This window comes from Spea bombifrons, chromosome 4, assembly GCF_027358695.1.
Source record: "Spea bombifrons isolate aSpeBom1 chromosome 4, aSpeBom1.2.pri, whole genome shotgun sequence".
Classification (NCBI taxonomy): domain Eukaryota; kingdom Metazoa; phylum Chordata; class Amphibia; order Anura; family Pelobatidae; genus Spea; species Spea bombifrons.
In genome coordinates, this window is record NC_071090.1 from 85435005 (window position 1) to 85449837 (window position 14833).

At 36.6% G+C, this 14833-nt stretch overlaps 1 protein-coding gene across 1 annotated transcript; it reads left to right on the forward strand.

Moving 5' to 3' along the window:
* Positions 1-2514: 2514 nt before the first annotated feature.
* LOC128490370 (peptidyl-prolyl cis-trans isomerase FKBP8-like) lies at positions 2515-13962 on the forward strand. The gene is made up of 8 exons (XM_053462224.1): positions 2515-2982; positions 4631-4800; positions 5603-5691; positions 7421-7638; positions 8125-8297; positions 9265-9342; positions 12541-12687; positions 13583-13962. The coding sequence occupies exons 1-8, from the start codon at positions 2538-2540 to the stop codon at positions 13667-13669; spliced, it is 1407 nt and encodes a 468-aa protein (XP_053318199.1). The 5' UTR covers positions 2515-2537; the 3' UTR covers positions 13670-13962.
* The last annotated feature ends 871 nt before the right edge of the window (positions 13963-14833 follow it).

Sequence of the window (14833 nt, forward strand, 5' to 3'; positions counted from 1 at the left end):
GAAAATGTTCTGTTTTTTGGTGAAACTAAGGTTGAATTTTTCCAGAAGAACACACAGCTCTACGTATGGTGTAAAAAGTGCACCGCATACCCACATGCAAACAATATCCCAATGGTGAAGTATATTGAAGGGAGCATCATGATTTAGGGCTGCTTTGGTGTCTCAGGGCCTGGACAGTTGCCATCATCGATGGGACAAAGAATTCCCAAATCAAGGTATCATACAGGATAATGTCAGGATGGCTGTCCACCAGGTGAAGCTCAGTTTCACCAGATAAATCTTTTGCCCATGACAAAGCCGGGATTGTGTCGGGCATGCTTCAGTTTTAGTCTGACTGACTATTAGAAAATGTATTAACTTTCATTTAGTAAATTGTGATTTATAGATCTCTCTCCCCTGGTTCCCTGCTATTCAGAACCTGGCTTATCGTTTAATCCCCTTTCCACTATATGCAGCTAGTATTTCAAGTGAATAGTAATCTGGGGGCGGGAATTTGCATTTTATATTATTTATCTAAATGACCATTTAATAATTTCAATGAAAGGTTAGGTTTTATAAGATCACATATATCCGTTTTCAATCATTTTCTCCTTAAGGTTAAGCCGTGGTGTATCTTTTTGGGCAACAGCTTTCATTAAATACTTTGAGATTAGTAGTGAAGGAAACTGCTATTTTATTAGTTTATGTATATTTTCAATAACTAATGCAGGAAAATTTGTTGCATAGTCCTTTTTCGTAATTACCACCACCTTCCTGCTGTTATTCACTAGCCAGTTCTATTCTTGGATTAGCCTCTGAAAGATTTTAAGGTCAGCGTTAATCTTATTTCTCTTATGTAGCACATGTCTAGTAAGTAATCCACTGGTGGGTTTAATTCCAGCTCTCACTGTTTACAGACCTGTCATCTAAATAATGTTTCTAAAGGTATCATTCCATTTACATATGGTTGAGGTCTGGTTTCTTTTTGGCACCGCTTGTTCATCCCTTTCATTGTAGATGGTCACTGTCCATAGTGGTCTAAAAGGTTTATGTTATAGATATAAGGTTCTTAGCTTTGTATAACGTTGTGATGCGTTTACATACCAGTATCCCCATGATGAAACACGTTCAGAGACCAATAATTTGGGAGAGCTGGTTTAGTATACCTACACCTGCACCATTACCCCTGGCATACTGGTGGCAGCCTGTTCATGGTATCAGTATGGACACCTTATAGACAGTGTAAGGTGCTAGTTGACTTCTAGATAGAAATATTAAAATATGCAGCCAGGTTGTAAGACTTAGAATTCGATCCTTTTCTATAACATTTCTATAGTCCTGTTTATTAAGAGGTATTGTCTTATTTATCGATACCTATACATTATTACATGTGCATATTGAGTTTTAGATATATTTGGGGGTTTAACATTATTACACCATGTTACTAGATATGCCCTAAAGGCTGAAAGTGGTTCTACTACAATAAGGCCTGCCAGAAACCCATTCTGTGCCAAAAACTAGCTAATGGCATGTGATTCAGTTACTTGAAAGCAGAATATTTTTTAAATTTTAACTAGTTGCCTATCCTACAAGAGAGTACCATTGGTAGAGGGTATTGTGTTTTTTCATTAAACTGAATCAGTTTGTGTCAGTAGCCTATTTTATTTACTTAACATTTATACCGGTGCCCATCATTCAAGAGCCTAGACCTGACAGGGATTAACATGGTCCTGAAACTCACGTGCATAATCCCAAATCTCTGCATTTCTTTATAGTACTAAGGGATAGAACTGATTAAAGATCCACCCCCCACCTGTGTGTGTAGTATACTTTCTGGCTGTCCCAGTGATTGGAACTGCGTACCAGGTCCTGTTCTTTCTACCCTATGTGATACTTTTATAAGTAAATACAGAGTTAAAACCAACATTGCTAGTTGTGATGAATTCCAAAAGCCTGCCCAAAATAAGTATTTATACATGTAAATTTATGTCTCATTCCTGCTTTCCCGGAATTCATAATTGTGGCATTTATTCAACGTATAGGTATCTCATGGGAATTGGTAGGTTTTGTTTTGACTCAAGAGGTCTGCATGGACATTATATGGCATATATGGGCCCTATACATTTGTGCACAATTTTCATTGGAAAATTGGTGAATATATAGCCAATGGTACTTGCCATGTAAGAACACTTAGATATATCATGTATGCTTAATGTTTGTTATCATGTTTGATCATGTTTAGATAAAAATATGTGTTTCATTGTGGACCCTTGGGATCAGTTGAGCTAATGCGTAGCACTGTTGGGGTGTGAGCATCTCGTGTGTCCTCGGTGATGAGACTTAAGGTCCTTATACGCATGGAAATAAAGACAGAATGAGCGAGAGGCTTATGGTAATCATTCAGTTAGTAGCAGTAACTGAATTAGAGACTCAAGAAAGACTGAAGGCTCACATTTAACTCATCTGCTCTGAATCACTTAATTTTCTATTTACTCACTTTTCCCAGCGGCAGTGCCTTCTAGATCTCAAGATGCTATGGAGCAGGCTAAAAATATAATATGTTAGAAGGCTACAACCAGGTCTTATATACATTGTTCTACAGATACCAAATGTCAAGAAAGGTTGGAATAGTGGAGGAGGTAATGACAGAACTTCAACAAGATGTAGCACAGCACAGAAATAACCAAGACTCTAAGGAACTTGAGATGGTATGGGAGACGCCACCTCAGCCAGATGGTACTGAAACTATTGGTAATATACCAGCTGTACATTTACAGGAGACGGACCCAGAACCTGAAGAATGCAGAGAGAATGAGAGGATGTTGCAACGGACTCCCAGTTTTGGGAAAACTGTCAAATTTCTGTTGCCCCCCATTACCATTGATGACAATGCACCCCAAGAGGAGGAGATGCTCTTTTTTCAAACAGTTCAAGAGGTTATGGGATCAAAAGGCTATACTTTTAGGCATCTATTTACCACAGATCAGTGGATCGATATCACAGGTAGGTAGAAACATGATAAATATCACAAAAATAATGTGAAATCTGTACTTTTTAGATAAAGAATTTGCAAACTAGATGATATGGCATGCCATTTTCTACTGTACAATTGTATGTGTCTCTATGTAATTAACTATTCTTAATGTGGCAGTAGATCCTTAATATCATATTAATAAAATATTCCAAACAAATATTGTTGCACGTACAGTATTACCACAGAATTAGGTGCAAATTTGTCTAGAATTCTGTTCATATCTCGTTTTGGAAGTATATATATATATATATGTATATATATATATATATATATATATATATATATATATATATATATACATATATAATAGGATAGAGGGACACTGAAGAGTTTAATTTAGAACTTTCGCTTAAGGAATAATATATGCTTATTCTATTAGATATTTATTAGTAGAAAGATTCCAATACCATTTACTGTTAAAGTAACAGATAGTACTTGCACAATCAACACAAAATTTGCTTTGTAAATACTACTTAGTGTAGTTTGACCTCCTATTTGATCAAAGATATTTATGAAAATCTGGTTATAGGGTTGACCAATTATAACATAGTAAGGGAATGTAAACATACATGAGGTAGGCATATTGGTATTTTACACAAGACCAAGACAGAATAAATGTCTTTACATCAAGAAAAATGGGCAGACTAGATGGGCTGAATGGTTATTATCTGCTGTCAAATTCTATGTCCCTATGCTTTTAGTCATGTATGCTGTATTATTGTGGTTGTAGGTTTACAGTATGATTTATATAAATAAGTAGAGGTAATAAGTAAGGGTGTTCCAGGCTGCAGACAAAGACAGCAAACAGGTGTGGGAAATCTACCTACAAACTTATAATCACCAGGTGGAAGAAAGAATTGAAACTTAAATTCCAAAAAGGTTAAAAGGGGACCCGGGCCAATTAATATGGGGAAACTGTACTGGCTAAACTTTTGTTCAAAGTGCCTCTTCCATGGGTGTATTACACATAAATTAATGTTCAAATGTATATTCATTTTATTGTTGAATATTTGAACCATTTAGACATAAAACATAACAATGTCTCTCAATTTTTTTATTTGCTTTGCTTGTATTCATTGGGTATTATTTTTTTGGTTGGTTATGTTGCAGCCTGTGAATGGGAGTCCCTCACATTGTACCTAATGCAACTTCTTAGTCTTCTCAGTGCTAAATGGAAATATCATGTAAACCTGAGTGGCCCTGCTGCTTTCAAGTTGATTAACGGGTTTAGTAAACAAATGTGCTATTGGAACAGATAGAGCCAGCAGGGTACAATCCTGAACGCATTTAGGGGAGAAAACATTGGGCCAGCTCCCACCCAACACTTTTGGAGGTCAGAATAGATATGAATATATTGCATGCATGTTAGTTGGTAACTGACATTATCACAGGCCATGTGACAAGTAAATTTAACACCCCTTTGAGTTGTTGCTCCTTTAGAACTGTTGGCGGAAGTAGCTCAAGGGTCTTGTAAATGTGTGTACATATAATAATAAGACAGCATTTATTGAAAAATCCATTTGCAGCATCAATACATATTGGTTGAACATGGTGGGGATTTCCAAAGAAAATAAACTTTATCATCTTGTTTTTGAAATACATTGTTACTCCTTGCAGAAGACAAGCTGCTAAGAAAGAAAATCCTGAAAAGAGGACTTGGTGAGGCTACTAAAGCTCTTCCTGGTCAAGAGGTTACTGTATACCTCATAGGGATCTTGGAAGATGGAAGTCTAGTGGAGAAAGACCCAAAGTTGTCCTTTGTTCTGGATGAAGGAGACGTCATACAGGTTAGATAGCCTCTCAGAAGACATTCACCTATGTTCTCACTATTACACTGGATAAGGCATGCAGCTGATTTAATGCAAGTAAATCATTGTTATGTAATAGGCCTTAGATGCATAGAACAGAAAGGCAAAGTGCTTGAACAAAAATTTAGTACAGTAAAAGTAGGCTGTTGTGTTTTTGTGTTGTGTCTTCAGACACTTTATGCATTTACCTAGATCCTTAGAGATGTATTTTCCAAGCTATATAAATTTAATTTTAACTAAGTTCAGACACAAGCATGATCATCATTTGTCAACTTACCAGGTATTGCCAAGACAAGAGTTCTTAATGGACCTCTATGTGTTTTCAGCTTAACTATGTGGGTAGGGGACTGTTGCCAGTAACATTCTACCAAGCTCTGAACCCAGCAGCATTAGAACATCATTAAAAAATGGCATGGCACCGTTATGTAGAGTATTACATTACAGGTACTTCATGTTGGTTAAGTTACTCATTTGGTTAACAGATAAAACCCCATTTGAATGCATATCATCCAATGTGTGAATGACAAAAAAACAGACCACTATCTATCTATCTATGTGTTACTGAATTCTGTATCAAATGTATAGATAAAGTTATATATCATACTTCAATTGAAGCCTGTTAAAATTGATGGTCCCAAGCTACCCAAGAGGAAATATCCCATAGTCTCTGCGAGTAGTGCCATGCATCATATTGATAATACAATAGAAAACAAATAAATATGATTCTTCTATAATACATCCCCCATAAATTTGCATTCTCCCTTCTTGTCAATGAATGCAGGCCTTGGAACTGGGTGTTCGATCAATGCAGCTCGGAGAAGCAGCCCTTCTGTTAACTAATGGTCTTTACGCCTTTGGTCTTCTGGGAAGGTATTTATTTCATGTTGTGTGATCTTCCGTGACTTACGTAAAAAATAAAAATACTTAGACATATTAAAACAGCATATTGAATAGACAAGGTAAAGGATATTGTATCATAAAACCAAATCATAACAATGATTAAGCACCTCTACACAGTGGCATCATAACCCGGGTGCGGGGGGTGCGGACCACACCCAGGTGACACCTTACAGGGGGTGACACCACACCAGGCAGGGAATTCTATGAGAGTGTAATCCGCCTGGGATCACCCTACCATAGGCAGACCTGGCACTGGCAGATCATCACTGGATGGCAGAGAAGGAATTACGGCACCACGCAAGTCGAGGGGGTGACACCATGTGTCATCGCGCCAGGTGACACCAACCCTAGTGACGCCACTGCCTCTACACACATGCAGAGCAAACTCCTTATTATGGTGCCTTGAGTCTTAATCATCCAGCAGAACCCTGTGATAAACGGAAGTCCATGGAAAAATTTCTTGGATAAGCTGTAACTCATTAATATTGCCTTTAACCATCAGCTACATGGTATTTGTGTAGGGGATGTCACCCATATATCACATGACAACTTACAGTATCTAAAGTTCATTGTAATTATATGAAATAACATGTTTGTTCAGGGCTGCACTGGCATTACTGTATATATCACATTTGAAATGCTCATACTCCCTGCTCTTAGGGTCTATGTGATCCCCCCATTGTGGGGGGGGGGGGAAAGCAGAGGTTTTTATAACAGGAAACTACTATTCTTTTTACATATTTTTTAGAGATGTTGGCTTTATTGTAAGCCCTTAAAGGAAAGGAGATGTAATATTACGTACCAGCAGGGCTGGCTTCTCTCTGATGAAGACAATTTAACACCATAGTGTTTCTTACATTGTTAAGTATATAGATGCATTTCTGGGATCTCCTTCTGGTAAGATCAGCACTGATGACCCACCTGCCACTGAAAATACTGACTGACAAGCAGCGAGATTCTCCCACTTCAAAATATGGGGAAATGTACAATCCATTGGCATTATTGATAAATTAATTTGCTTTTGGTTGACTAAAAAGTGCAATCTCTCTGACTGTAGACTTTCCTAATATATCAGTAGAACACTGCAGGTTCATCCATTGCCAAGACTTTTAAACGGCTGCATATAAATAAATGATATAAAGTTAGCAGTGATTCATGGTTACTTTTGTCACTAAATGATAGATGCGTAGCTTGTGAACATCTTTATTTTTAGATAAGTTTTAAGAGACATCAAAGACAATGACTTTATTTACATTTCCCAAGAATGCCATTTTAATTAGCCAGCTCTGTTGGCAGGAGTGTTTCCATGGCTCTGCAGGACAGAAGGCTAAAGCCTTGAATGGAATTCGGCTAATAAGAGGTTCAGATCTGGATTGAAGAGGCTCTTTACAATCCATGTGTAATTTTACTGTCCCTCTTCGTTTACTGAATATGTTGCAGAACATATAAAGTAAATAGTATAAAGTATATACATATATAGCAACAAAAATGAAAGAGTCAATGTCTAAAATCTGTATTACATACAATATGGATCTCAAATCTACTGGTTGCCTTTGCGGTATTCTTTTTTTTTTGGTTTATCACCTGCTGAATTTCAGTTGCTGCTTTGCGTTACGTTCACAAGATTTTAGAATACTGGAAGGGACTCTCAACTGTACAGTCTGTGTGGACCCTCCATCGACTCTACTTGTCTTCACAGGGATCCCGACATCCCCTCAGATGCCTCTTTATTGTATAAAGTGACTTTACTCAAAGTCAGAGACAAGCCCAGCCTGGGAGTCCTCTCCGCAGCTGACCGCATAAGCCTTGGAAACCAGAAGAGGGAATGTGGAAACTTCCACTTTGAACGTGAAGAATATCGAAGTGCCATGCACTCTTACAGTCAGGCCCTCAGCATCCTCACCCCTAACAGTACAGGTAATATACATTAACAATGAACCGGGCACTGCTATATCAAACATAAATGACATATCATAATTAGTTATATAACACAAACTACTGGACCACTTTTTATCCAAAAAATATTAACAATGACAGCAATGTAGACTTTATTGTACGAGTAATCACCACAAAAATGATGGTGGATGTGATACAGCCAATTGGAATGTGGTGGCTAATTTAGGCTGGGGTTTTTTTTAGCAAAATTCTGACATTTCACTTAATGAATATTTTTAATTTACTATTTTTATTTATTATTTTACTCTATTAGAGTTTACCCCATTGGCTATGTTGTCTATAGCGGAAGGAAAGAGTTAGAAGAGGAGTTTTTTGCACATCAACTTTGCATGTTGATATTTGAAAACGGAATGTGGTCTTTCGATACGTTGTCATGGTAGCCTACAGAGAGATGCTCTTATGTACTCTTTTGCTGCCTAACAACTCACAATTATTTGTATTACTCAGACCTGCTGAGCTCAGAAGAGGAAGAGGAGATTCGTGAGCATCGAATCAAATGTCTGAATAACCTAGCAGCTACCCAGCTGAAGCTTCATCACTTTGATGACGTCATTAACTCCTGCAACGCTGTCCTGGAAATGGATGTGAACAATGCAAAGGCACTTTACAGGAAAGGGAAGGTAGGGTCAACGTATTAGTCTTTTCATTTTCAAACTAATTGTTCTGTGCACCACTGTCAAAATCTTGAGAATTCAGCTCCTTTCTGTCCATCGGTCCCCTCTTTGTAACTTGAAGTGTTAAATTTGAATCTGGCCAGATAAGAGGTTAATAGGTTGCTTATAAAATTGCATGACTCACTGCTCCAGTCAATATCATGTCTGCCTGGTTTGTTTTATGGCATGATCACTCTTGGCTATTCATCAGCGTCAGTAAGGGTGTATTTTGGGTTACCTATCATTGTGTTAACTCTCCATATCTGCTACACATAACACACATTGTCATGTAACAGATCTTTGATATAAATCAACATATCAGGTTTATTACGTTATATTTATGTAAATTCAGATTTCATAGCACAATTAAAATGGGAACAATGAAAATTAACAATAATATTAACATTAACATATTAACATTGACAATACTTGACAACAAGACATAGTGGTACATAAGGAAAAGAGTTTGCTCTTGCAACTTACAATCTATTAGGTATATCTAAAAAATGATGTGTCTATAATAGGTGATCATGATCAAAAGCTCTCATGTATTGTGAATTTGCAACATTGTACTAGGGAAAAGCTAAAATTTGCATAAACCTAGAAGGTCTGATCATACAGAGATGTTTTTAAAATGTTTAATTTGTTAGACAAGACAATGCAGCGCAATCTAAGGAAGACTGAAAAAAAGAACAGTAACAATTGTAACTTCAACTAAAATGATACAATTTTCAGAAAGCAACAAAAGAATAAAATGATTTTTAGCATTATGCACATTTGGAGATTTTACATTCTGTTATGATATCAATGATACGAAGCGTGGGCAAATATATTTTCAGAGAAATTTACCTATAAGCAAAATTCTGAACTTTTACAGAGAACCTGGTTATGCAGATGTTTTAAAATGTCTGTGTGATGCTACTGTATTCATCAGGTATTGTCAGAGAGAGGAGAGTATGAAGAAGCAATGGTGATCCTAAAACAAGCCCTTAAATTGGAGCCAACAACAAAGGTATTTAGTAGAGTTTGGAATGAATGTGTAACCATAACTGGAACCCTTAAATGCCATATAGGTCACTGTTTGATCCTTACTAACACCAATGAAAACTTGTACCGCTTTTTTATTATTTATTTGCTTGCACAAAAGTTGTTCACAGTTCTCAATAATTTAAACTTGACTAGTGCTACTGCCATGCCATGTAATGCCACTACTGTTAAACTAGTGAGAAGATATGGGAAATCATAAGCACTTCTTCCCACCCATCTGTATACAGAGAGGTCCATTAATGAAGACATACACCTGGTACAAGTTCGTGTCTACAGCGATGCACTGCCGATGAGTGTTCACTAAATGCTGTCAAGCCATATACTCTTAAAACAACACCAATGAGCACTTCAATTAGTATTTGTGATATATACATATCTCACAATACTAGTGTGGAGTTACCACAATGGGATCTTTGTTTATTTTTGGGGTTGGCGTGAAATTATGAATGGGAATACTTATGTAAGAATGATCAGGGCTGTATGTAATGACAACAGGATCCCAGGTGAACCTCAACTGCAACAGCCCTATCAAAAGTCCTAAGAATAGACTGTGAGACCCAGATTGTGTGCCCTTTTGCCTTCTCTGGCAAGTAGAAATATTATGTTGCACTATTGTTTTACAGCATTTCTTAGTTCATGTATATTTAAATCCATAACTTGTGTTAGAGATCCTTAACTTTATGCTTAGACCCTTTAAGGAGCTGCCATCCAGCTGTTGCAGAACTACAGCTATCATCATATTCATGGACCAGCCGAGAAGAAAAATATGTATACGTATAATTACTGGTTACCAGTAGGCTACTCCTGACCTAAAGCTGAATCTAGTTTTAGGAAACTAAGAAAGTACTAGGCAAGTTAGCACGACAATCAAGGCTTAATGCTTTCCCTACTTTGAGGTCTTTTTTCTTCATCATAGGGCACAAGTAATATTTTTATATCATTTTTAACACTTTTTCGGTACTGTGGCACAAGCCATTCAGATGGAAAAAATATTAAATGTGGAACTGCCAGTAAATTGGCCACAGATGTTTTACTAACTCCCCCTCACTACCCTTGGAACAACTGTCTTTCCACGTCATGTATGAAACAAGAGATCAGGTTGGGCTGTCAATATAATTACATTTAAATTTTCCTTATGAACTGGATCAGATGCTGTGTATATCTTGGGAAGATTAGTTTACCCTTTGTGGAAAATAGAAAAACAGCCAAATGTTTCTGTAACTGTATGTTTTTCTTTGTTTCATCTGAACGAAAAGGAAATGAAAAAAGTATTGCTCCATAAAAAAACAAATGTTAGCAACTAGATTTATTCACTTTATGTTCACTAAGCGTTTTATAGATGGCTCGAAATCAACGGATGCTAACCTGCAGTCATATATGCATTTTAACCATATCATCTGTAGAAAGTTATAATATATAATTTGAATGTAGCCCAGAGAAGAGCTAGTTACCTAGCAGTGTAATGATGAAGATGGAAATCTTGATAAGACTGATAAAACCAATATCTTTGTTTATTAACTTCCTGGTCCATGTTAGTAGCTAAAAATATTTCAGATTATGAAAAAAAATACTTAAAAAGATGTCTTTACTTTCCCACCATCAAGGATAGCACGTCCTGGATCAGATTCATCCCTAGCCTGTGGCAAGCTGTACTTAAGACGTGGCAAAGAGGCATTTGCTCAGGTCCTAGGGATTCCACAGGAGACCCCTACAGCAACCTATATTACGCCAGCTATTGGACATCTGTTTGCTTGCCTGACAGGAGTGGTCATCAGGCTTAAGTGTGAACGTTTTGTGAGGAGTGGACTGAGTTTTCTTTTTGTTCTTTTATATAAAGATATTGGAAAAAGCGTTCCTATTAGGTGCTTTCTGGGAATTCCTACCCTGAGCCCTTTTTTACAGCCCTTCATGACTTTCTCTTCCATTTAATGTCAGGATAGGCACAGTGTTTTCTAGCCTTTCCCATTTAAATAAATTTGCCACTTTGGAATGAACTGGAAATTACGTGGATGCATTAATGGTTAAAATGAATACTACATTATGAATGTTGCCTACTATTTCTTCACCACTAGAAGGTGCTATCAAGCACAGACTTTTATAGGTGATATTTAGTTGAAATTGATACTTTTTATTAGACCAACACAGTAAGTGGTGACTCAATCTTTCTTGGCTTTATATATGATTCCTGGGTACCCAACTTCCAGAGGAAGAGGTAGGGAGTAAAAAAATTGATAATCATAGATGACTTTTGAACGCACTAGATATATATATTCTGGAGGCGGTTGCTTCAACGGTGTTGCTCCAGGGCCCCTCTTAACATTGATTGATGTTTCACACACTTTCAAGACCTCAGAATAGTGGTATAGTCTGGGGAAGTGTCAGCACTTACTAAGTGGTCCAGTTGGGAAGATCTAAGATTTCTTCTGCCTCCATAGCATGCGGTATCTGAGCCACACATTCTTAAGTGATGGACTATTGGTATATTACATCATTTCCCAACACTTAGCAGAGGGGATGGCGGCTTAGAAGTAAGTGCTGAGGTGCTGCACTGTGTCAAGTCTAGGACACCCCTTAGCCTATATACACCACTGGTTCAGAGGTCTCGTCTTCAGGTAAAATGATCACTAAAGACTCCACCTCAAGGCTCTAAACATGTACCGTTCTCCACAGTCTTTGCCAATAACCCAAGCAGACAACATAACAACTTGAGCAGTAAAAGTATTCTTCTAATCATGGTGCCTCTTCCCCACTGTATGTACTTTATACGATCCTCTATGTTTTATTCAAATTTGTTTTAGAAATGCTTTCACTGCCCTGGAAAAGTTGAAGGTGCCTCTAATATAACAAAGCCAAGAACTCTTTCTCTGTAATTTGCAGAAATGTTCCTAAAGCTTAAGCACTTATGCGGAATAAAAATAGAATTTGTGAACACAGGAAGTCCAGATGCCACACGTGTTACACGGCTGGGTTATTCGTGTTGCTTCTACTTCGTATATAACACTGCATCTTCTGCCTTTTCGTCATGATGCCAGCACCATGAAGAATGTCTGTAATGTCAAAGTCAGCAAAACCTCTTTACCCCATAAGTGGGAAAAGCAGGTTTCTGCTCGAAATTAGAAGTATAAAAATAACTTTTTCATGTTGCAATTATTGTCATTCTCAGGCTATTCATGCAGAACTATCCAAGATAGTAAGAAGACAAAAGGGACAGCCTGAAATCGCCAAATCCTCAGTGAGACCTAAACCTAAAGCTCATCTAAAGCTTAGAGAGGACTTAAATCCGCTTATTCGTCACAACATAAAGCAGGGGGTGAGTGCAATGCTTCTGGTATGACTTCACTTTACTTCTGTGCTTCATAATCTCATTTGCGTTCTTAAATCATGCAGTAATGGAACATATAAAAAAAAAAAAACATGTGGTAGTTCTTTTCTTGGACTTCTGATTGAGCGTTAGGCTTCTACTTTGTTCTACAAAGAGCTACAGTAGCTTCAACATATTGCTCCCACATCCCAGTTCTACCAGGGAAAAACTGACTACATTTCCTATTCTTGCTGCTATAAGGTCATATATAGCACATAAAACGTTACATATTATTACTTTTCTTAAGAATATTTGCAACAAACCCACAGGTTAAAGTCACATGGAATAGTGATGTATGTTAACATGCACTTACAATACCCAGATTTTTATGTGTTTAATAAGTGCATAATTGAATCCCCTTAATTTTGTTTTATGCTTGTATATGTTTAAATATGATAAGGAAATGCTATGCAACGTGCACATATACTGTAAAAAGTCTTCATTTTTAAGATAATGCAAAATGCAAATATGTGTTACACTGTAAACTTTTATCATATGTTTACGTTAACTAAAAGTTCATTTTGAAGTACTTGTGATATTGAGAAAGTGGATTGCACTTATATAAAATATATTTCTCTCTTAATTACCCTTAAAAAAGATCCTTAATTCAGAAAGGCTCTGGATAGGGAACATATTTGCTTTTGAACACAGCTAAGATGATGCCTCAATATTTTTGTGGAAACGATATCCCTGCTACTAGACAACATGATGCCTTCTGGAGATTGAATAACATATTAGCATCTTCTAGCATTGTTCTATCAACTATATCCGCACAAGAATGTACAATCAAAGGTAATTTTACATACAACTGTTGTAATGTATTTGCCTTTTTGTTGTTTTTTAGGCTACTAACCGGATGCTGGTGTTTGGGGCGATGGCAGCGCTTGTGCTAAGCTTGGTGACAGCTTTTATCCTTATGCGAGAAAACTGAACGTGGCAGGTCACTGGACAAAAACCTAATGTAGTCTGATCCATCCGCGCTGCTGAGAAAACAATTGTTGGGAATTACTTGTCACAGTTTATATATCCAAAAATGGCCTGCCAGGGAGAGCAGTGACCGATAATTCTTACATTTATGACACTTAAGGTTCTTACAAGGAACCAAATTAACCTAAGGCAAGGGTTAATATTTTTAGAATGGATTTCTTATGTCATCAGACTGCATATAATATACTTGATTGAGTAACATACATAGACATGGAGTACAACTCATTTAATTTATACACATATATATACATATATCTTGCTTTATATTTATAACATTATTTCAATATTACTTCAAAATCATTATTTTCTAGAGTACGATTACAAACACCTCTCGGTCACAGTATATCTGTATATAACTGTAGGTATATATTGCGGCTATACAGTCTTTGGTGCCACAGGGGTAAGCAATCAACTATATTATCAGTCTCTGGTATCTGATGTGTTTTTATATAATTGTTGGAATGCCCGTACTTATGACCTGAAACAAATAATATTTCACTATTTATATTTTTATTCTAAAAAAGTAACCCACCAAACATATTGTTTTAATACGGAATGTAGTATTTCTTTATAAATAGCCATTTAAATTTCCTGTATTACCGGTCTATATATTGATACACAAGGGTAAAATGAAATAGTACATCATGGTGAATTATGTGATAATGCAATTCTAACAATAATAATTACACCAACATATTTAGAATATTTTGTGAATATTTGAAACAAACCCACAGGTTAAAGTCACATGGCATACAAGAACAAAATGTACAAATTAGAATAGGGATGTATGGCATGCACTTACAATACCCGTATTTATATGTGTTGAATAGGTGAGTAATTGAATCCCCTTACTTTTGTTTAATGCTTGTATGTGTTTAAATATGATAAGAAAATTCTATGCAACATGCGCTATGGTGAAAATTTTAAATAAATGCACCAATGATTTTCACGAGCCTTGTCATGTATAAACGGGAAATTTGCCTAACCTTGGAGAAAACATTTTGAATGACCGCAGAAAAAAATTCACATTGATTAAGAAAGATCGTACATGCAGCTCTAGAACGATTGAAGATATACACTCTCTATAAAAAAGATATACACTCTCTAT